The sequence below is a fragment of the Scomber japonicus genome, chromosome 15 (genome assembly GCF_027409825.1).
Source record: "Scomber japonicus isolate fScoJap1 chromosome 15, fScoJap1.pri, whole genome shotgun sequence".
Taxonomy (NCBI): domain Eukaryota; kingdom Metazoa; phylum Chordata; class Actinopteri; order Scombriformes; family Scombridae; genus Scomber; species Scomber japonicus.
Window position 1 is genome coordinate 5,186,631 of NC_070592.1, and position 22,500 is coordinate 5,209,130.

Consider the following 22,500-nt stretch of genomic DNA (forward strand, 5'->3'; position numbering starts at 1 on the left):
AAGGAAAAAAGGAAGGACGGAAGGAAGGAAAGACAGACAAAAGGAAAGAGGGAAGAAAGGTAGGAGGACAGACAGAAGGAAGGAAGAAAGAAAAAAATGAAGGTAGGAAGGACAGTCGGAAGGAAGGACAGATGGAAGGAAGGAAGGACAGATGGAAGGAAGGAAGAAAGGAAAAAATGAAGGTAGGAAGGATAGTCGGAAGGAAGGACAGATGGAAGGAAGGAAGGACAGATGGAAGGAAGGAAGAAAGGAAAAAATGAAGGTAGGAAGGACAGTCGGAAGGAAGGACAGATGGAAGAAAGGAATGAAGGAAGGTAGGGAGGAAGTGAGGAAGGAAGGAAGGAAGGAAAAGAACTCAGGAAGGAAAGTGGATGTTTCATCAATAAACGTAATCACTATGTCCGCAGTGATTGGACATGCTCTCATACATATATACATACATCTCCTGTCAGCTGAGAGTCGTCTTTTCATTTTTATTAAACATGGCCGCCGTCCAAATATGCTCTTAGTGGATATTGTTGTATTTCTCCAGAAACGCTGGCAGAACGAGGCTCGTTACCTGCAGCACGGCCCATTGTGACTACTCACTACTCACTCCTCTAAGATTAAGTAGTTAGAGTCTTAACCTTCCTGTCGTCCTCCCGGGTCAATTCAACCCCGTCTGTTTTGACTGTTCCTTATTTCTTCCCTTCCTTCCTTCCTTCCTTCCTTCCGTCTGTCTTTCCTTCCTTCTTTCTTTCCTTCCTCCATCCCCTTTTCTTCCTTCCTTCTGTCTGTCTTTCCTTCCTTCCTTCTTTCCTTCCTCCATCCCCCTTTTCTTCCTTCCTTCCTTCCTTCTTTTCCTTCCTTCCTTTCTCCCTCCCTCCTTCTCTCTCTTTCCTCCCCCTACCTTCTTTCCTTCCTCCGTTCCTCTTTTCCTTTCTCTCTCCCTTCTTTCCTCCCTCCCACCTTCCTTCCTTCCTTCCTTTCTCCCTCTCCTTTTTCTCATTTCTTCTCTTCCTTCTTTCATCCCTCCTTTCCTTCTTCCTTCCCTTCCTTCCTTTCCTTCCTCCCTTCCTTCTTGTCTTCATTCCTTCCTTCCTTTCCTTCCTCCCTTCCTTCTTGTCTTCATTCCTTCCTTCCTCCCTCCTTTCCTTCCTTCTTTCCTCCATCCTCCCTCCCTTCCTTCTTGTCTTCATTCCTTCCTCCCTCCCTCCTTTCCTTCCTTCTTCTTTCCTTCCATCTTTCCTTCCTCCCTCCTTTCCTTCCTTCTTCTTTCCTTCCATCCTTCCTTCCTCCCTCCCTCCTTTCCTTCCTTCTTCCTCCCTTCCTTCCTTTCCTTGACTCGAGGACAACAGGAGGGTTAAAGTTCAGGCTGACATGTCCTTATTGTTTCCTGACTCTTCCAATTAGCAGCTAATTTTAGCCGCGGGATGTTTGTTGTTCACACAGCTGATTTGAATGTTTGCTAATTGCTCGACCTCCTGTTGTCAATCTTGTGGCGCTCTAGAGGAATTTTTCTACTCAAACTTTGATCGTAATTCACTGCGGGCTGTCATTACGCTTCAAAGTGACAACTTATTTGAGGCTATAACATAGCTCAGGAAACAAGGAGTGACACGTTGGTGGTTTATCTGATATTTAGTATGAAGTGCATCATCATTGGGTTTTAACCCTCCTGTTGTCCTCGAGTCAAGGAAGGAAGGGAGGGAGCAAGGAAGGAAAGAAGGGAGGAAGAAGGAATGAAAGGAGGAAGGAAGGGAGGAAGAAGGAAGGAAAGGAGGGAGGGAGGGAAGGAGGGAGGGAAGGAAGGAAGGAAAGAAAGGAAGAAGGAAGGAAGGCGGGAAAGAAGGAAGGAAGGCGGAAAAGAAGGAAGGAAAGGAAGGAAAGGAAGAAGGAAGGAAGGAAGGAAAGGAAGAAGGATGGAAGGAAGGAAGGAAAGTAAGAAGGAAGGAAGGAAAGAAGGAAGGAAGGAAGGAAGGAAAGAAGGAAGGAAGGAAAGGAAAGAAGGAAGGAAGGAAGGAAGGAAAGGAAGAAAGAAGGAAAGCAAGAAGGAAGGAAGGAAGGAAAGGAAAGAAGGAAGGAAGGAAGGAAAGGAAAGGAAGAAGGAAGGAAGGAAGGAAAGGAAGAAAGAAGGAAAGGAAGAAAGGAAAGGAAGAACGAAGGAAGAAATGAGAGAGGAAGGACAGAGGGAAGGAAGGGAAGGAAGGATGGAAAGGAGGAAGGAAGAAAGAAGGAAGGAAGGAAGGAAGGAAGGACGGAAAGAAGGAAAGAAGGAAAACAGTTTAGACTACGAGAGATGAACGACTGAGGCTGACCAACAATAAAACCAGCTAATGTTGCTTTGCCTCTGCAACCCTGCAACACTAATCTTATCCAAATGGGCCTTTAGACTCTTTATATTTGTGTGTGTGTGTGTGTGTGTGTGTGTGTGTGTGTGTGTGTGTGTGTGTGTGTGTGTGTGTGTGTGTGTCTGTGTGTGTGTGTGTGTGTGCTTTCTATAGCTGGAGAAGCTAATGATAACATGTCCTCATTGTACTGTAAATAGGCTGAGAAAACCCCAACAACAGGCTGTGCTGTGGTAAAGAGATAAACAAGGACACAAACTCTCCCTCACACACACACACACACACACACACACACACACACACACACACACACACACACACACACACACAGACACACACACACACACACACAGAGAGAGAGAGAAGCCTCATTAGGAGTGTGTCAGTGCTTCCTCCCCTGTCGACAGACTACCAGCCGCAGCTGACCTCCAAAATCCTCCAGCAGTCGAACTCTGACACACACACACAGCAAAGATGAAAACTCTGCTTCCCTTTTAAAGAAACATCTTAGAGTTTATCTCTCAACTATCCCTAAAAAATAAAAAATAAAAAAACACTATTCTGAATATAAAATAAATAAAACACTGTGTGAGGCTGGATTTAAAGGGACATTTCACCACAGTTAATATAATGATTTCTTAACCCTCAGGAGGGGACGGAAGAAGGAAGGAAAGGAGGAAGAAGGAAGGAAGGGAGGGAGAAAGGAAGGACAGGAAGTAAGGAAGTAAAGGAGGGAGGAAGGAAGGGAGGAAGGAAGGAAGAAGGAAGGAAAGGAGGGAGGGATGAAGGAAAGAAAGGGGGAAAGAAGGAAGGAAAGAAGGAAGGAAAGAGAGGGAAGGAAGGAGGGATGAAGAAAAGGAGGAAGAAAAGAAGGAAGGAGGGAGGAAAGGAAGGAAGGAAGGGAGAAGGAAAGGAAGGAGAGAGGGAAGGAAGGAAAGAAAGGGGGAAAGAAGGAAGCAAAGGAGGGAGGAAGGAAGGAGGGAAAGTCTACTATAATGAGTTTCCTGCCTGTCTCCAATCTCCATGACACACACACAGCAAAGATGAAAACTCTGCTTCCCTTTTAAAGAAACATCTTAGAGTTTATCTCTCAACTATCTCTAAAAAATAAAAAATATAAAAACACTATTCTAACCATGAATATAAAATAAATAAAGCACTGTGTGAGGCTGGATGGGAGGAAGAAGGAAGGAAAAGGAGGAAGAAGGAAGGAAGGGAGGGAGAAAGGAAGGAAGGGAGGAAGAAGAAAGGAAAGAAGGAAGGGAGGGAGGAAAGGGGTAGGGAGGAAGGAAAGGAGGAAGGAGGGAGAGATGAAGGAAAGAAAGGGGGAAAGAAGGAAGGAAAGAAGGAAGGAGGGAAGGAAAGAAGGAAGGAAGGAAGGAAGGAAGGAAGGAAAGAAGGAAGTATAGGAGGGAGGAAGGAAGGAGGGAAGGAAAGAAGGAAGGAAGGGAGGAAGAAGGAAGGAAGGAAGGAAAGAAAGGGGGAAGGGAGGAAGAAGGAAGGAAAGAAGGAAGGGAGGGAGGAAAGAAGGAAGGGAGGGGGGAAGGGAGGAAGGAAAGAAGGAAGGAAAGGAAAGAAGTTAGAAAGTTAGGAGGGAGGGAGGAAAGAAGGAAGGGAGGAAAGGAAAGGAAAGGAGAAAGGAAGAGAGCACTGTATTTGTTTTTTATTACTTTTGCTCTGAGGGAACTCTGAGACTAATCCAGTCCCTGATACTCCAGCACAATGCTTCACACTTGTTTAATCTCATGACCTCTAGATCTGGTGTTGGGATTATTTATTCTAAAGGAGTTTACTCTGTAAATTGGACACGATAAAGATCTGATTAAACACTCAACACACAAAGGTTGATATTCTTGTCTTATCTGAAACCCATGGCTTACAGATTCTGTGCATGATGGAGGATATTTTACGGTGGGAGGAAGAAGGAAGGAAGGAGGGAGGAACGAAGGAAGGAAAACAGGAAAGGAGGGAGGAAAGAAAGAGAAGGAGGGAAGGAAGGAACGAAAGGAGGGAGGAAGGAAGGAAGGAAGGAAAGAAGGAAGGAGGGAGGAAGGAAGGAAGGAAGGAAGGAAGGAAGGAAAGAAGGAAGGAGGGTGGAAGGAAGGAAAGGAGGGAGGAAAGAAAGAAAGTGAGAAGGACGGAAGCAAGGAAAGGAGGGAAGGAGGAAGGAAAGGAGGGAGGAAAGAAAGAGAGAAGGAGGGAAGGAAGGAAAGGAGGGAGGAAAGAAAGAGAAGGAGTGAAGGAAGGAAAGAAAGGAGGTAAGAAGGATGGAAGGAAGAAAGGAGGGAGGGAGGAAGGAAGGAAGGAAGGAAGAAGGAAGGAAGGAGAGAGGAAGGAAGGAAAGAAGGAAGGAACAGTCAAAATGGACGGGGTCAATTTGACCTGGGAGGACGACAGGAGGGTTAAGACATGTTTGTTCTGCTGACTGGTGCAAGCCCAAACTAATTGAAATTTAAGATATGAGATGTTTTCATATCATGGACCAACGCTCCATGATCTGTCAGCTGCAATACTCGGAAGAGCGACCTTAACCCTCCTGTTGTCCTCAAGTCAAGGAAGGAAAGGAGGGAGGAAGAAGAAAGGAAAGGAAGGAGGGAGAAAGGAAGGAAGGAAGGAAGGAAGGGAGGGAGGGAGAAAGGAAGGAAAGGAGGGAGGGAGGGAGGGAGGGAGGGAGAAGGAAGGGAGGGAGAAAGGCAGGAAAGGAGGACAGAAGAAAGAAGGAAGGGTGGAGGAAAGAAAGAGGGGAGGAAGGAAGGAAGGAAAGGAGGGAGAAAGGAAGGAAGGGAAGGAGGGAGGGAGGGAGAAAGGAAGGAAGGAAAGGAGGGAGGGAGGGAGGAAGGAAGGGAGGGAGGAAGGAAGGGAGAAAGGAAGGGAGGGAGAAGGAAGGAAAGAAAGGAGAGGGGAAGGAAGAAAGGAAGGAAGGAAGGAGGGAGGGAGAAAGGAAGGAAAGGAGGGAGGAGGAAAGGAGACAGTGATTGCTGTTCTAACAAGCGGGGAACTTCTATCTGAAGACAGATTAGCGGAGCACCATCTGGTCCTTATCACAAATACCTGTTCAGCAGTGAGATCGGTTGGCATGCCAGCTGTGTGAAATGAGACTAATCACAAGAGGAAGCACAGTCCTTTACAGAGGCAGGAAGTAGATTTGTGTTTGACTGAAGGAATAAACATAACCTGTGCTGAGATGCCTTGGGGGGGGGTGGGGGGCGGAGACGGAGACGGAGATGGAGAGAACACTAGGGCCAGGAGACAGCATTTACAGTGATAATCATTTCTGTTTTACTGCACTTTACCCCCTAAAAGTTTTGATATAACGCAGTTGTGATTCAGTCTTCATGAAGTTTTTTAGTTCAAATCCGTTAGTCAGTTGGTTAGTCAGTCAGTTGGTTAGTCAGTCAGTTGGTTAGTTAGTCAGTTGGTTAGTCAGTCAGTTAGTTGGTTAGTCAGTCAGTTAGTAAGTTAGTCAGTTGGTTAGTCGGTTAGTCAGTTGGTTAGTCAGTTGGTTAGTCAGTCAGTTAGTCAGTCAGTTAGTAAGTTAGTCAGTTGGTCAGTTGGTTAGTCGGTTAGTCGGTTAGTCAGTTGGTCAGTTGGTTAGTTAGTTAGTCAGTTGTGTAGTCAGTCAGTTGGTTAGTCAGTTAGACAGTCAGTTCGTCAGTTAGTCAGTTGGTTAGTTGGTTAGTCAGTTAGTTGGTTAGTCAGTTAGTCAGTTGGTCAGTTGGTTAGTTAGTCAGTTGGTTAGTTAGTCAGTTGGTTAGTCAGTTAGTCAGTTGGTCAGTCAGTCAGTTGATTAGTCAGTTAGTCAGTTGGTTAGTTGGTTAGTTAGTAAGTTGGTTAGTCAGTTAGTCAGTCAGTTGGTTAGTTAGTCAGTTGGTTAGTCAGTTAGACAGTCAGTTAGTCAGTTAGTCAGTTGGTTAGTTGGTTAGTCAGTTAGTTGGTTAGTCAGTTAGTCAGTTGGTCAGTTGGTTAGTTAGTCAGTTGGTTAGTTAGTCAGTTGGTTAGTCAGTTAGTCAGTTGGTCAGTCAGTCAGTTGATTAGTCAGTTAGTCAGTTGGTTAGTTGGTTAGTTAGTAAGTTGGTTAGTCAGTTAGTCAGTTGGTTAGTCAGTCAGTTAGTCAGTTGGTTAGTCAGTTAGTCAGTTGGTTAGTCAGTTAGTCAGTTAGTCAGTTGTGTAGTCAGTTAGTAAGTTGGTTAGTTAGTCAGTTGGTTAGTCAGTTAGTCAGTTGGTTAGTTAGTCAGTCAGTTGGTTAGTCAGTTAGTCAGTTGTTTAGGCAGTCAGTCAGTTGGTTAGTTGGTTAGTCAGTTGGTTAGTCAGTTAGTCAGTTAGTCAGTTGGTTAGTCAGTTGGTTAGTCAGTCAGTTAGTCAGTTGGTAAGTTAGTCAGTTAGTCAGTTGGTTAGTTAATCAGTCAGTTAGTCAGTTGATTAGTCAGTTAGTTAGTTGGTTAGTTAGTCAGTCAAATAGTCAGTTAGTTGTGGTTCAGGAGCTCCTTTGTACTTGCAGCCATCAGGATTTTAAATAATAACATCACTAGATAATGACGGGGCACTGCAATACTGAACAATGTGCAATTATAATTTTTAATTTTTAATTTTTAATCTGCTCTTACCATCGTTTTTAATTTCAAGATTTCATTTATGTATGTGTCTGTATGAGCTACTGGATAATTGAACTTCCCTATGGGGTTGAATAAAGAAAGTATCCATCCATCTATCCATCTATCCATCCATCCATCTATCTATCTATCTATCTATGGGACTGATGGCTAAATAGACAAAGAAAATAATAATGATGTCATTCTGTTTGATTGACATGTGATCTCTGAAAAAAAGTTGACTTTAACCTTTGTGTCGTCCTACCGGGTCAAATTGACCCCGTCTGTTCTGACTGTTCCTCCTTTCCTTCCTTCCTTCTTCCTCCCTTCCTTTGCTTCTTTCCTTCTTCCTCCCTTCCATCATTCCTTCCTTCCTTCCTTCCTCCCTTCCTCTCGCCCTCTTTTCTTTCCTTCCTTCACTCCTTCTTTCTTTCCTCCCTCTTTTCCTTCCTTCCCTCCTTCTCTCTTTCTTTCCTCCCTCCTTTCTTCTTTCCTCCCTCCTTTCCTGCTTTCCTTCCTTCTTTCCTCCCTCCCTCCTTCCTCAATCCTTCCATATTTCAATCTTTCCTTCCTTCCTCCTTTCCTTCTTTCATCCTCCCTTCCTCCCTTCTTCCTTTTTCCTTCCTTCCTTCCTTGACTCGAGGACAACAGGAGGGTTAAAAAACAAACCCAAATAAACAATGAATGTGATGGATTGAAACTAACTGCCTGCAATCATTTCTTTTCTTCATCTTTTTAGCATCAGTTATTTTCCTTTTCTATAAGTTTCCAACAGAGACAACATCAATAACAATTTAAAAAGTGAAAAAGAGGAACACACAAACAAAGAGAAGACTGAGAAGTGAATGAGTGAAGGTGGAAAAATGAGCCTAGAAAGCTGCAATTCATCATCTTGGCCATCAGATGGCAGTATTGAGGCTGGATGCTCCTCTCAACAGCAGCAGCAGCAGCAGCAGCCTCTTGGGTGTATCATGTGTGTGTTTGTGTGTGTGTATGTGTGTATGTGTGTGTGCCACATTGGTATCAACGTGCACTCACACATCCACAGGGGGAGAGAGGGGGAAAATAACAAGAGGAGGAGAAGAAGAAAAAAGAGAGAGAGAACGAGAGAATGAGAGAAGAGAAATTACTGGAGGAAAGACAGGCAGGAGAAAAAGGGAGGAAACAGCTGGTCCACAGCCACCATGCCTTAACCTCAGGCTCTCTGCGCCTGATGGGCAGTTTTCATGACAAAAATACACACATGCTGACTGAGGCTGACTACTCTGGGGTTTTTTTTGCTGTAAACCCATGTGACATCACTCGAAAACAGCACTGATTTTTGTCTTTTTTTTCTCCCCCCCCCCCGACTCCCCTGCTGTGTGCTAAATAATTGCAAGACCGACTTTGAAAAGCACTCTCATGCGGAAAACAACACAAGTATAGACATGTTTACTTCAGAGGAGAAAATGGCAGCCATTGATTTTTTTTTTTTTTTGGAGAGGAGTCTTTGTTTGTGCTCTCAAACACTGGAGAGACATCTCAGTGATGACAGTGTCTGACAGGCAATTGGTTGTTATTCTCAGGAGAAAGTACCGAAAAATGGCTGGTTGTTAGATTACTGGTATACTAATATGTGAAGGAAAGGAGGAAGGATGGAAGGGAGGAAGGAGGAAGGGAAGGAAGGAGGAAGGAAGGGTACCGAAAAATGACTGTTGTTAGATTACTGGTATACTAATATGTGAAGGAAAGGAGGAAGGATGGAAGGGAGGAAGGAGGAAGGGAAGGAGGGAGGAAGGAAGGGTACCGAAAAATGACTGTTGTTAGATTACTGGTATACTAATATGTGAAGGAAAGGGGGAAGGAAGGGAGGAAGGAAGGAAGGAAGGAAGGGAGGAAGAAGGAAGGGAAGGAGGAAGAAGGAAGGGAGGAAAGGAGAGAGGAAGGAAGGTAGGAGGGAGGGAGGAAAGAGGGAAGGAAGGAAGGAAGGAAGGAAGGAAGGAAGGAAGGAAGGAAGGAAGGAAGGAAGGAAGGAAGGAAGGGAAGGAGGAAGAATGAAGGAAGGGTACCGAAAAATGACTGGTTGTTAGATTACTGGTATACCAATATGTGAAGGAAAGGAGGAAGGAAGGGAGGAAGAAGGAAGGGAAGGAGGAAGAAGGAAGGAAGGTAGGAGGGAGGGAGGAAATAAGGAAGGCAGGAAGGAGGGAGGGAAGGAAGGAAGGAAGGAAGGACGGACGGAAGGAAGGAAGGAGGGAGGGAGGAAAGAAGGTGTGTGTGTGTGTCTGAGCACGTGCATATGTTTCTTCCACCTTGGCTCGGTGACATTCCCGTAATGAAACTGTGGATGTCACGACTGTCCACTCAGCGCTCCACCATGCTAAGCTGGCATATGTGAGGTAAAGCTCTGTCATGCAAAAAAAAGGAGCTGAAACAGGAAGATGATGTCATACTGTCTGCTCAGAGAGAGAGAGAGAGAGAGAGAGAGAGAGAGAGAGAGAGAGAGAGAGAGAGAGAGAGAGAGAGTGCAAGAGAGAGAGAGAGAGTGCAAGAGAGAGAGAGAGAGAGAGAGAGAGAGTGCAAGAGATAGAGAGATTGAGAGAGAGAGAGAGAGAGAGAGTGTGCAAGAGAGAGAGAGAGAGAGAGTGTGCAAGAGAGAGAGAGAGAAATAGAGAGAGAGAGAGAGAGAGAGTGCAAGAGATAGAGAGAGAGAGTGAGAAAGAGAGAGAGAGTGTGCAAGAGAGAGAGAGAGGGAGAGTGAGAAAGAGAGAGAGGGAGAGTGTGCAAGAGAGAGAGAGAGAGAGAGAGAGAGAGAGAGAGAGAGAGAGACAGTGAGAAAGAGAGAGAGAGAGAGAGAGTGTGCAAGAGAATGTGCAAGAGAGAGTGCAAGAGAGAGAGAGAGAGGGAGAGGGAGAGAGAGAGAGAGAGAGAGAGAGAGTAAGTACTGACGTCCAAAAAAAATTCTAACAAACACTTCATCAGCTTAACGCTCGACCCTGTAGTCGAGGTAACCAACTGGAAACACCACCCAGCTGTCCTGCAGCGATACGAGGAGGTGATGTCACCCTGTTGGCTGCAGTGAGTCTCCTACCCAACAGGACACAACGCTTAGTGGAAGATGTCACAGCTCTGGCCTCCCAGCGATGTGACGGACTGAACTACACTTTGTTTTGTTAACCCTCCTGTTGTCCTCGAGTCAAGGAAGGAAGGAAGGGAGGAAGAAGGAAGGAAGGGAGGGAGGGGGGAAGGAAAGGAGGGAGGAAGGAAGGAAGGAAAGGAGGGAGGAGGGAAGGAAGGATGGAGGAAGGAGGGAAGGAAGGAAGGGAGGAAGAAGGAAGGAAAGGAGGGAGGGAGGAAGGAAGGAAGGAAGGAAGGAAGGAATAAGGAAGGGAGGAAAGAAGGAAGGGAGGAAGGAAGGATGGAGGAAAGAAGGAAGGAAGGAAGGTAGGACGGAGGGAGGGAGGAAGAAAGGAGGGAGGAATGAAGGAAGGAAAGGAGGGAGGGGGGATGGAAGGGAGGAAGAAGGAAGGAAAGAAAGGAGGGAGGACGGAAGGAAGGGAGGAAGAAGGAAGGAAAGGATCGATACGAGGAGGTGATGTCACCCTGTTGGCTGCAGTGACTCTCCTACCCAACAGGACACAACGCTTAGTGGAAGATGTCACAGCTCTGGCCTCCCAGCGATGTGACGGACTGAACTACACTTTGTTTTGTTAACCCTCCTGTTGTTGGAAGGAAGGGAGGGAGGAAGAAGGAAGGAAGGGAGGGAGGAAAGGAGGGAGGGGGGATGGAAGGGAGGAAGAAGGAAGGAAGAAGGAAGGAAAGGAGGGAGGAAGAAGGAAGGAAAGGAGGGAGGACGGAAGGAAGGGAGGAAGAAGGAAGGAAAGGAAGGAGGAAGGAAGGAAGGAAGAAGGAAGGAAAGGAGGGAGGGAGGACGGAAGGAAGGGAGGAAGGAAGGATGGAAGGGAGGAAGAAGGAAGGATGGAAGGGAGGAAGAAGGAAGGAAAGGAAAGGAAGGAAAGGAAGGAGGAAGGAAGAAAGGAAGGAAGGAAAGGAGGGAGGAAGAAGGAAGGAAAGGAGGGAGGACGGAAGGACGGAAGGAAGGGAGGAAGAAGGAAGGAAAGGAGGGAGGGAGGAAAGAAGGAAGGGAGGAAAGAAGGAAGGGAGTAAGGAAGGATGGAGGAAAGAAGGAAGGAAGGAAGGTAGAATGGAGGGAGGGAGGGAGGAAAGAAGGAAGGAAGGTAGGGCGGATGGAGGAAGGAAAGAAGGAAGGAAGGTAGAATGGAGGAAGGAAAGAAGGAAGGAGGGAGGAAGGGAAAAAGGAAAAGGGGAAGGGAGGAATGAAGTAAAGAAGGACAGAGGAAAGAAGGAAGAAGGAAGGAAGGAAGAAAGGAAGGAAGGAACAGTCAAAACAGACAGGATCAATGTGACCCAGGATGCCTATTCGTTTATAGCAGGGATGTCAAACATGCGGCCCGTGGGCCAGATCACGCCCGCCAAGGGGTCCAGTGCGGCCCACTTTCCTTATTCCTCCATTCCTTCCATCTTCCCTTCCTTCCTTTCTGTCTTCTTCTGTTTCTTCCTTCCTCCCTCCTTTCCATCCTTCCTTCCCCCTTCCCTCCTTTCCTCCCTTCCTTCCTCCTGTCTCTCCTTCCTTCCCCCTGTCCCTCCTGCCTTCCCCCTGTCCCTCCTTCCTTCCTTCCTTACGTCCTTTTGTCTTTCCTTCCCTCCATTCTTTCCTTCCTATCACTTTTCCCTTCTTTCCTTCCTTGTTTCCTTCCTCCCTTCCTTCCTTCCTTCCTTCTTCCTCCCTCCTTTCCATCCTTCCTTCCCCCTTCCCCTCCTTTCCCTCCTTCCTTTCCCCTGTCCCTCCTTCCTTCCTCCCTCCCTTCTTCCTTCCTTCTTCCTTCCTTACGTCCTTTTGTCTTTCCTTCCCTCCATTTTTTCCTTCCTGTCACTTTTCCCTTCTTTCCTTCCTTGTTTCCTTCCTCCCTTCCAAACTTTTTTATTGTTCCGGCCCACATGAGATCAAATTGGTCTGTATGTGGCCCTTGAATGAAAATGAGTTTGACCCCCTGTTCTATGTCATTTCTCCATCTTTCCGAGTGGAGCCCCCCGAGAGAATTTAATGTAAATTAAAACTTATGACTCAATAATGATCAGAAATAATTAAAAGGTATATGAATTATTTCTGACAGGTAGATGTAATCCTGATGCCTCACAGAAATGGTGCAGTGCCCTACACCAGAGGTGTCAAACTCATTTTCATTCAAGGGCCTACAACACACACACACACACACACACACACACACACACACACACACACACACACACACACACACACACACACACACACACACACACACACACACACACACACACACGTCCCACTCTGACACACCACCATAGGAATGTGGGCCGGATCATTAAAAAGGAAGGAAGGAAGGAAGGAAGGAGAGACAGAAGGAAGGAAAGACAGACAAAAGGAAAAAGGGAAGAAAGGTAGGAAGGACAGATAGAAGGAAGGAAGGAAAGAAGGAAGGACAGATGGAAGAAACAGAGGAAGGAAGGAAGGAAGGAAGGAAGGAAGGAAGGAAGGAAGGAAGGAAGGAAGGAAGGAAGGAAGGAAGGAACAAAGAAAGGAAAACAGGAAGGTAGGAAGGACAGATGGCAGGAAGGACAGAAGGAAGGAAGGAAGGAAAGAAGGAAGGACAGATGGAAGAAACAGAGGAAGGAAGGAAGGAAGAAAGAACAGAAGGAAGAAAGGGAGGAAGGACAGATGGAAGGAATGAAAAAAAGGAAGCTAAGGAGGAAAAACAGAAGGAAGAAAGGGAGGAAGGAACGAAGAAAGGAAAAAAGGAAGGTAGGGAGGAACGACAGATGGAAGGAAGGACAGAAGGAAGAAAGGAAGGAAGGAAAAGAACACAGAAAGGAAAGTGGGCCTGGAACACACCCCTCTGCGGCCGGTTCTGGCCCACGGCCCGCATGTTTGACCCCCCCTGCCCTACAACACTGTCGTCCAGAAGGAAATCAACCTCTGCGTTACCAACTTCCTGATTGAAATGTCAAACTCAAACAACGTCGCTTTCCAGACTCTTTAACCCTTTATCCCAAAATCTCCTTCCTTCCTTCCTTCCTTCCTTCCTTCCTTCCTTCCTTCCTTCCTTCCTTCCTCCCTGCCTTCTGTCTTCCCTTCCTCTTTTCCTTTCTCCCTCCCTCATTCCTTATTTCCTCCGTCCTTCCTTCCTTTCGTTCCTTCCATCTGTCCTTCCTCCCTCCCTCCTTCTCTCCTCCCTTCCTTCTTTCCTTCCTCCATCCTTCCTTCCTTCCTTCCTTCCTTCCATCTGTTCTTCCTCCCTCCCTCCTTCTCTCCTCCCTTCCTTCTTTCCTTCCTCCATCCCCCTTTCTTCTTCCTTCCTTCCTTCTTTCTTCCCTTCCTTCCTTCCGTCCTTCCTTCCTTTCCTTCCTCCCTCCTTCCTTCCCTTCCTTACTTCTTCCTTCCTTCTCTTTCTTTCCTCCCCCCTACCTTCCTCCCTTCCTTCTTTCCTTCCTCCGTCCTTCCTTCCGTCCTTCCTTCCTTCCTTCCATCTGTTCTTCCTCCCTCCCTCCTTCTCTCCTCCCTTCCTTCTTTCCTTCCTCCATCCCCCTTTCTTCTTCCTTCCTTCCTTCTTTCTTCCCTTCCTCCCTCCCTCCCTCCTTCTCTTTCTTTCCTCCCCCCTACCTTCCTTCCTTCCTTCCTCCGTCCTTCCTTCCTTCCTTCCTTCCCTTCCTTACTTCTTCCTTCCTTCCTCCCTTCCTTTCAATGAGTGGCCCCGCAGCGTCGACCCCGCAGACTCCTAGAGAGCAATTATTTGGAATTAAATCCCATTCACTGTTCGGCCGGCAGCGAGAACAAGGTAAGGTCTGACAAGCTGTCAGCTGGGGGGGGGGGGGGGGGGGGGGGGGGGGTAAGGAGAGAAGAGCTGAAGTGAGTCTTTTTATCATTAACCTTGAAAATGCTGCCCTTTAACAAGCTCCTCTTCTTTTGCTCTGCTGGTTTTTAATATCTTATTTAAGCTGGCAGGTGAAGGAGGGGGGGGGAGGGGGAGGGTTTGACACTTTTACAGATTTATGCCGTACCTCAGTCCTTTTTTAGGTTGGTTCCTGATGAATTGGGCGATTCTGTGCCTCGTTGAAAGGGCTCTGCAGAGATGCTTGTCACTCATAAAGATCTTTACTTATATATTTAAAGGAGAAATTAAAACCTGAAGAGTTCGTTTAGACCAGAGGTGTCAAAGTCATCTTCATTCAAGGGCCACATACAGCCCAATTTGATCTGATGTGGGCCGGATCATTAAAAAGATGGAAGGAAGGAAGACCGATGGAAGGAAGGAAGAGAAGATGGAAGGAAGGAAGGAAGGAAGGAGGAGAATACAGGAAGAAAAGATGGAAGGAAGAAAGGGAAGATCGAAGGAAGGGAGGAAGGATGGAATGAAGAGGAGAAAAGACGGTAAGGAAAGATGGAAGGAAGGAAGGAGAGATTGAAGGAAGCAAGAAAGGAAGGACAGATAGAAGGAAGAGAAGACAGGAAGAAAGGGATGATCGAAGGAAGGGAGGGAGAAAAGATGGAAGGAAGAGGAGAGAAGCCAGTAAGGACAGATGGAAGGAAGAAAGGGTGGATGGAAAGATGGAAGGAAAAGAAGACAGGAAGGAAAGTGGGCCGGATTGGACTCCTTGGCGGGCCGGTTCTAGTCCACGGGCCGCATGTTTGACACCCCTGGTTTAGGACCTGCTCCATGTGTAAAGAGCCTTGAGATGACTTTGTTGTGATTTGGCACTATATAAATAAAGATTGATTGATTGATTGAGGAAGTTTTCTTTTCTCATGCACAACTAGGCATGGGCCGGTATGAAATTCTGACGGTATGATAACCTTAGGTAAAAATATCACGGTTTCACGGTTTTATGATTACGGCTATAAAATGTGATATTTTGAAATGTCTGTATTTAAAAACAAAAAAAAAGTTTTTTTCCCCATTGAATGGTCTTTTATTTTTAGTAAATATGTATTTAAAATAAATGATAATAAAAAATAACTGAATTATTTCTAAAAAAAAAAAAAAAAAAGTGCAGTCCTTCAACTGAGGCTAAACCTGCAGCTCAAGTCACGACATAAATTGATTATTTTTTGTGAGAAAAAAAACAACACAAAATGCAAATAAATGCAATCACTGAACCTGTGGCTCAAGATATCAGAACATAAATAATTGAAAAAAGTAAAAACACTTCTAAGATAAATATAAATAAATAAATGCAGGCAGGAGCTTAAAACTGAATCTCAACAGTTTTTGGAGACTTGCTCACGATCATATAGGATGTATTTCCTCCTCGCGCTGCTACTGTCCGGGACCTTCTTCCTCCAAGACGCGGCCGTCTGTCTTTTTACGGTAGCCTTATAAGTATAAATACAGCCGACTTGGCGCTTTTAGACGGGAGGAAAGTTCGGGGGGCTCGCCTCCTCCAGCCATCATACAGCTTGCAGAGCTACCTGCTTTTAACAGCAACTGGAGGTGCGCTACTTTACGCTGCAGCTGCACACGACCAGGGACCTCCACTCTCTCTCTGACGAGACGTCACATTAAAAAAAACCTGCTCATACCGCAGGAACGGTATGACGGAAATTTTTAGTGGTTTTGAAACCGTGACTTTTTCATACCGTGGTATACCTTGAAACCGGTAAACGGCCCATGCCTATGCACAACCAACTATGTATCCTACTTTACTACTACTAACTTTAATTTACCACTAGGGCTGTCAGCGTTAACGCGTTAATCGCGATTAGATTAATGCAATCCATAACGCGTTAATTTTTTTAATCGCATTTTAATGTTGCAAGCCTTTTTGTCCCTTCTACTCCCCCGTAGACGGCTCCTCTAGCTGTAGCGCTATGCTTTGAAGTGGCCTCCTGCAGTAAACCTACCGCGCTGATGGAAAGTAAGAGAGCTACTGGACTTTTGAACGGCTTGTTTAACTTTAAAACACTTCCAGACGCTTCAGTTGACAAGTCAAAAGTAAAATGCAACCTGTGTCAAACGGAGTTTAACTACCACCGGAGTACGTGGATTTTGAGTTAGCACCTCCACGCTAAACACCCAGGTGCAGCCAAGCCAGCCTCAGCTCCACCAAAGGACCATTTTGGAGTGTGGGAGTCGCAGCAGAGCCGTGATTGATTCCCAGTTAAGACACTCTGGTAAGAAATGCTTTACATTATGGGCTTAAAACTGCCTTCAAATGGAAAATAACAGGATTTTAAACATGCCATTCAAAACGCGATTAATCGCGATTAACTATGGAAATTCTGCGATTATACTATATTATAATCTTATACCTACTACTCGTACTAACTCTGACGTCATTTGAAGTATGTAGTGTGCTTCGACTGCGTAGTATGTGATTTAGAGTATGTGAGAAGTTCCTGGATGGTTTACTAGATTCTCCAGAAATGCAGAGTATGCATCAAGAGCTGACTACTCACACTCACATTACCCAAGATGCAACGCTACTACTCACACTCACATTACCCAAGATGCAACGCTACTACTCACACTCACATTACCCAAGATGCAACGCTACTACTCACACTCACATTACCCAAGATGCAACGCTACTACTCACACTCACATTACCCAAGATGCAACGCTACTACTCACACTCACATTACCCAAGATGCAACGCTACTACTCACACTCACATTACCCAAGATGCAACGCTACTTCTGAAAAAACCCCAAAATACAAACGTCATAGATCACCACCTCGCTGGTTTCAAGTTAGCTACAGCGAGGGTATGTTCGCTTCCTGTTTTCAAAATAAAAGCATCAATTCTATCGTCATGGTTTTCTTAATAATAAAAGGTAACGTGTTTTATTTTGTTATTTGGACAAATTAGCGTCACATTGTGGATCTAAAGGGCTACTTTACTTTATTCCTAAAAAGGTTAGAAATGTGGATAAAGTGGTTTATTTACAGAGTTAGAGCTAAAATGAAATCAGCTTCAGCCTGATGATTTCAGCTGGGGTAGGAACCAAATGCATTGTGGGTAATCGTGTAGTTTACTACAGTGTAAACGGTCTGCTTGCTATCTGGTCCTTTAGTGTGTAGTATAGAAGTATGTAGTATATGGTTTTGAACACAGCGTTGGACATCATCTTTATCTGCAACTATTCCTCAATTCTACATTATTTTATATCTTATAACTCATCTTTGTACTCAGTATTTATTGTGATAATATAATGTATGACTGTGATGTTACTGTATCTACAAGCTGCTCCACAACAGACAAAAAAAGTTACTTCAAGTTTTTTCTTTTACCCCATTTGATGATTGGACGTAGAAAAAACGTAATAGCAAACTCCGTCAGTCTTAAATCTCTGATATGACGCTTCCTTCCTTCCTTCCTTCTTAAAGCCTTTTTTTTATCTGTACTGTATTAACGGGACCGAGCTTTAAATCTTACCGCCAGCGTGCCAATCTGTAAAGCCTAACAATTTTAAAGCGAAGAGACGAAGACCAGACTGACCTGAGAGCAGTTGAGGAGAGTTCACGGTCGAGTTTAATCACTCGATCATAAACCTTTGAGAGCGGCTGAGAGGATGTCCGGCCAACAGGCAGTAAAGTATTACTCAGAGGACGTGCATCTGTCTCATTAGTTGGATGGAGCTTGGTTTTACTTTTGGCACAATTACACGAAGCAAGTTATATTTTGCATTGCTATAAAAATGGTTGTTTAATCTCCAGAGAGTCTCCATCCACATGCTGTGACAGACTGAGGTTTGTCTCCTAGGATACTTTGCATTGACTACAACATACGGCAGAATAATTGGAAAAAAATTAGGGCTGTCAGCGTTAACGCGTTAATCGCGATTAGATTAATGCAATCCATAACGTGTTCATTTATTTTTTTTTTAATCGCATTTTAATGTTGCAAGCCTTTTTGTCCCTTCTACTCCCCCGTAGCCGGCTCCTCTAGCTGTAGCGCTATGCTTTGAAGTGGCCTCCTGCAGTAAACCTACCGCGCTGATGGAAAGTAAGAGAGCTACTGGACTTTTGAACGGCTTGTTTAACTTTAAAACACTTCCAGACGCTTCAGTTGACAAGTCAAAAGTAAAATGCAACCTGTGTCAAACGGAGTTTAACTACCACTGGAGTACGTGGAGTTTGAGTTAGCACCTCCACGCTAAACACCCAGGTGCAGCCAAGCCAGCCTCAGCTCCACCAAAGGACCATTTTGGAGTGTGGGAGTCGCAGCAGAGCCGTGATTGATTCCCAGTTAAGACACTCTGGTAAGAAATGCTTTACATTATGGGCTTAAAACTGCCTTCAAATGGAAAATAACAGGATTTTAAACATGCAATTCAAAGCAAGATTAATCGCGATTAACTATGGAAATTCTGCAATTAATCGTTTGACATAATATATGGAAACACGAAAAGCAAGTGTAAAATTAGTGTTCTGTGAGTTTTAATTGTTGGAAAACCTTATTTCACAACAGCAAAGTCTCTGCATGGGCTGAGATGAAATACACCATATGAACAAGACTTACTGTGCAGGTGGGTGAGGATGTTGGGTTTTTTTTATGGCTTCAAACTTTAAACAGAGCACATAAAACACCTTTACGTTCAACACTTCTCTCGGATGGTTAGGCTCCGTGTTGATGCATGTGCACTTTACCTGACAGTATGAAGAATATGCCCGAAACGAAGGCGAGGATGGTGCGCTGCGGCCGGATGTGTCCGATGTTGCTGATGACGAAGGCGGTGAAGACGAAGAGCAGGGAAATCATAGGGAAGGGAGTGGCTGTCCGCACCATTTCTGGAAGGAGGATAGAGAAGACAAGGTAAGAGAAGGATAGTTGAGATCATGTAAAGAGGTAAATAAAATGTTAAAGTGAATTCAGACATTTTCTTCTAAACACATTAAATAGGTCATAAATGTATTTCTAAAAAAGGTGTAAAAAGCATTTCAACCATTTAGATTTGAATTGTGGAGCTAGGCTTCACAAACTGTGGTTCAACATTTCTGTGTTCAGGATTTAGTGATTAGCATAAACCCGCCCCTGCTGCTGTAGAGGTATAAATACATTCAGCACACACTACTACTACTACAGTCTACAGTTAGCCAGTTAGCTGAGTTAGCCGCCGAGCTAGTAGCTGAGTTAGCCGCCGAGCTAGTCACCGAGTTAGCTGTTGAGTTAGCCGCCGAGTTCGCAGCAGAAAGCCCTCAGACTTAGCGTCCATGTTTCTGGTAGAGGTGGTGACTTTGATTGACAGGTGACACTTGGTAGGGGGCGGGGCTTCAGCGGACTCGGAGGCCACGCCCACAGCGTTTGGTTGCAGAGAAAGAGGCTGATTTTTATACAACTTTGAAGCCTAATTTCATATATTTAGCGATTTTTTTTTAATCATTAAAATTTGGCAGGATGGTTAACAACACACTTTTCTGTGGTATGTCAAACTCAGAACACATATTTATTCTTACTTTACACAGACTTTAAGTCATTTTCAGGTGCTCAAAAGACTGTTGCCAAAATCTAGTTAAGCCAGTGGTCTCCAACTCTGCTCCTGCTCCACTCTAACACACCTGTTTCTAATTATTAACTCGTTATCAAAGCCCTTGACGAGCTACGACTGCCTGATAATGAGTTGATTATTAGAATCAGGTGTGTTAGAGTGAGGTTATATCTAAAACATGTAGCTATCGATTCAGTCCTGGTGCCCGTTTTTCCATTTCATATTTGTTATCTGAGCCTAAAATTGAAATATGAAAAACCAGGCTGTTATAATAAAAAACAAAAAACAAAATAACCAATCAATTTTTCATTATTTGATTTTTGATTGCCAATTAAAAATGGAAAGAACGAATGAAACATGGATTTGTCTAATATCACGGTATCAATATAACCCTACAGCTTATCCACAGTTATATATATCCTCTGAGGACAAGATTGTTCTTACAAAATGTGTTCATAGGTATAGTATAAATATTCAGTTTAACCCTCCTGTTGTCCTCAGGTCAAGGAAGTGTGGAAAGAAGGAAGAAAGGAAGGAAGGAAGGAAGGAAGGAAGGAAGGAAGGAAGGAAGGAAGGAAGGAAGGAAAGAAAAGAGTAAGGAAGGAGGGAAGGAAATGAGTAAGGAGGGAGGGAGGAAGGAAGGAAATGAGTAAGGAGGGATGGAGGAAGGAAGGAAGGGAGTAAGGAAGGAAGGAAGGAAAGAAAAGAGTAAGGAAGGAGGGAGGAAAGAAGTAAGGAGAGAAGGAAGGAAGGAAGGAAGGGAAGGAGGGAGGAAAGGAGGAAGGAGGAAGGAAGGAAGGACAGAGGAAAGAAGGAAGGGAGGAAGGAAGGAAGGACGGAAGGAGGGAAGAAGGAAGGAAGGAAGGAAGGAAGGGAGGAAGAAGAAAGGAAAGGAGGGAGGAAGGAAGGAAGGGAGGAAGGAAAGGAGTAAGGAGGGAGGAAGACAGGATTGTTCTTACTAAATGTGTTGATAGCTACCAGGTATTGTATAAATATTCAGAGGTCTGCTAGAACTCAGTCTGGGTTATGTTGAGCAAGGAAGGAAGGAAATGAGTAAGGAGGAAGGGAAGGAAGGAAGGAAGGAAGGGAGGTAGCTACCAGGTACTGTATAAATATTCAGTGGTCTGCTAGAACTCAGTCTGGGTTATGTTGAGCAAGGCGGAGTATGATTTATTCAGCACCTTCTCCCACCGCTCCTCCACACTGTTACGTCTTCTGTGTCTATACCTGAGGACATTTATCTAGCATTAAACGGACCGAATGTCTTCTCCGACAAACAGTGTGTGCTTTACTTCAAAGAGACAGAACAAACTGCGGTGGGGGGAGGAGAGGGGGGGGACAGGGGGGAGCACTTTGAAGCCAGTTCACAATGTCAACATCTTAAATCATTAAAACAGCCCAGAGACAAAATATCTCCACCGGGGAAACTTCAGCGAGCTCTCGACATTCATTTAGTATTTGACAAAAAATATGTTCAGTGTACACGGAGCTACTTTAAAAATAAATATGAAGAAGGAAGGAAAGGAGGGAGGGGGGAAGGAAAGAGGGACAGGAGGGAGGAAGAAGGAAGAAAGGGAGCAAGGAAGAAGGAAGGATCGAAGGGAGGAGGGAGGAAGGAAGGAAGGAAGGAAGGAGGGGAGCAACAAAGATGGAAGGAAAGGAGGGAAGAAGGAAGGGAGGAAGGAGGAAGGAGGGACAGGAGGAAGGAAGGAAGGAAGGAAGGGAGGAAGGAAGGAGGGACAGGAAGGAAAGGAGGGAGGAAGGAAGGAAGGAAGGAAGGAAGGAGGGGAGCAAGCAAGAAGGGAAGAAGGAAGTAAAGGAGGAAGGAAGGGAGCAAAAAAGAAGGAAGGAAAGGAGGAAGGAAGGGAGGAAGGAAGGAAAGGAGGAAGGAAGGGAGCAAAGAAGAAGGAAGGAAAGGAGGGAGGAAGGAAGGAAGGAAGGAAGGAAGGAAGGAAGGAGGGGAGCAAGGAAAGGAGGGAGGAAGAAGGAAGGAAGGGAGCAAGAAAGAAGGAAGGAAAGGAGGGAGGAAGGAAGGAAGGACGGAAGGGAGGAAGGAAGGAGGGACAGGAGGAAGGGAGGAAGGAAAGAAGGAAGGAAGGGAGGTAGGACAGAGGGACGAAGGGGGGGGGGGCTTCTTTAAAAATAAATATGCTTCTTCATAAATTCTTGAAGCAGCATTGGGAGCATTTTAACACTTTGGCAGTGACAAGAAGCTGAGGATTGTGTTGTTACTGATTTTTTAATGTGGCAGTGAACGCACCAGCTAACACAATAGGGACCTAATGGTTTCTGAGATAATAGCTGGCTTTCTATTTCTATACAGTTATATAATTATTTGAGTAGGCAATGATAAAAAATAACAAGTATAATATTTGTTGGCTGGTGGAGACGGTGGGTTGATGAGACATTACCTCATCTCTGTTCAGTCTCATCTCCTCCTATTCTCTCATGTTTGGCATTAAAAGGAGACACGTTCTGCATTTTCTGGTCGTTCAGACTGCAGGAAAATCTTCTCAAATCTGATTCCTTCTCAAATCTGATTTTTAGGCCCGACAGTCCAAACTGTTTTTAGCAAGTATCCAAATCGGATTTGGCTCTGTTCAGACTGGGTCATATTAACCCTCCTGTTGTCCTCGAGTCAAGGAAGGGAGGAAGAAGGAAGGAAGGAAAGGAGGGAGGGCAGAAGGAAGGAAAGGAGGAAGGAAGACGGAAGGAAGGGAGGGAGGGAGGATAGAAGGGAGGAACGGAGGGAGGAAGGGGGGAAGATGGAAGGAAAGGAGAAAGGAAGAAGGAAGGAAAGGAGGGAGGAAGGAAGGAGGGACAGGAGGAAGGAAAGATGGAAGGGAGGAAGAAGGAAGGAAAGGAGAGAGGAAGGAAGGAAGGGAGGAGGAAAGAAGGAAGGAAGGTAGGAGGGAGGAAGGAAAGAAGGAAGAAGGGAGGGAGGGAAAAATGAAAAGAGGAAGGGAGGAATGAAGGAAAGAAGGACAGGACCTTTCCTTCCTTCCTTCCTTCCTTCCTTCCTCCCTCCTTTCCGTCCTTCTTCCTCCCTCCTTTCCTTTCT

At 45.2% G+C, this 22,500-nt stretch overlaps 1 protein-coding gene across 5 annotated transcripts in view; it reads right to left on the reverse strand.

The window, feature by feature from the left end:
- The window catches only part of cacng7a (calcium channel, voltage-dependent, gamma subunit 7a), a 36,924-nt gene that overhangs the window by 9,122 nt on the left and 5,302 nt on the right, over nt 1-22,500 (reverse strand). For all 5 annotated transcript variants that reach the window (XM_053334957.1, XM_053334956.1, XM_053334955.1 and 2 more), the window contains exon 3: nt 18,601-18,741. In XM_053334957.1, coding sequence (XP_053190932.1) covers nt 18,601-18,741 — 141 coding nt within the window. The remainder of the gene's footprint in view (nt 1-18,600; nt 18,742-22,500) is intronic.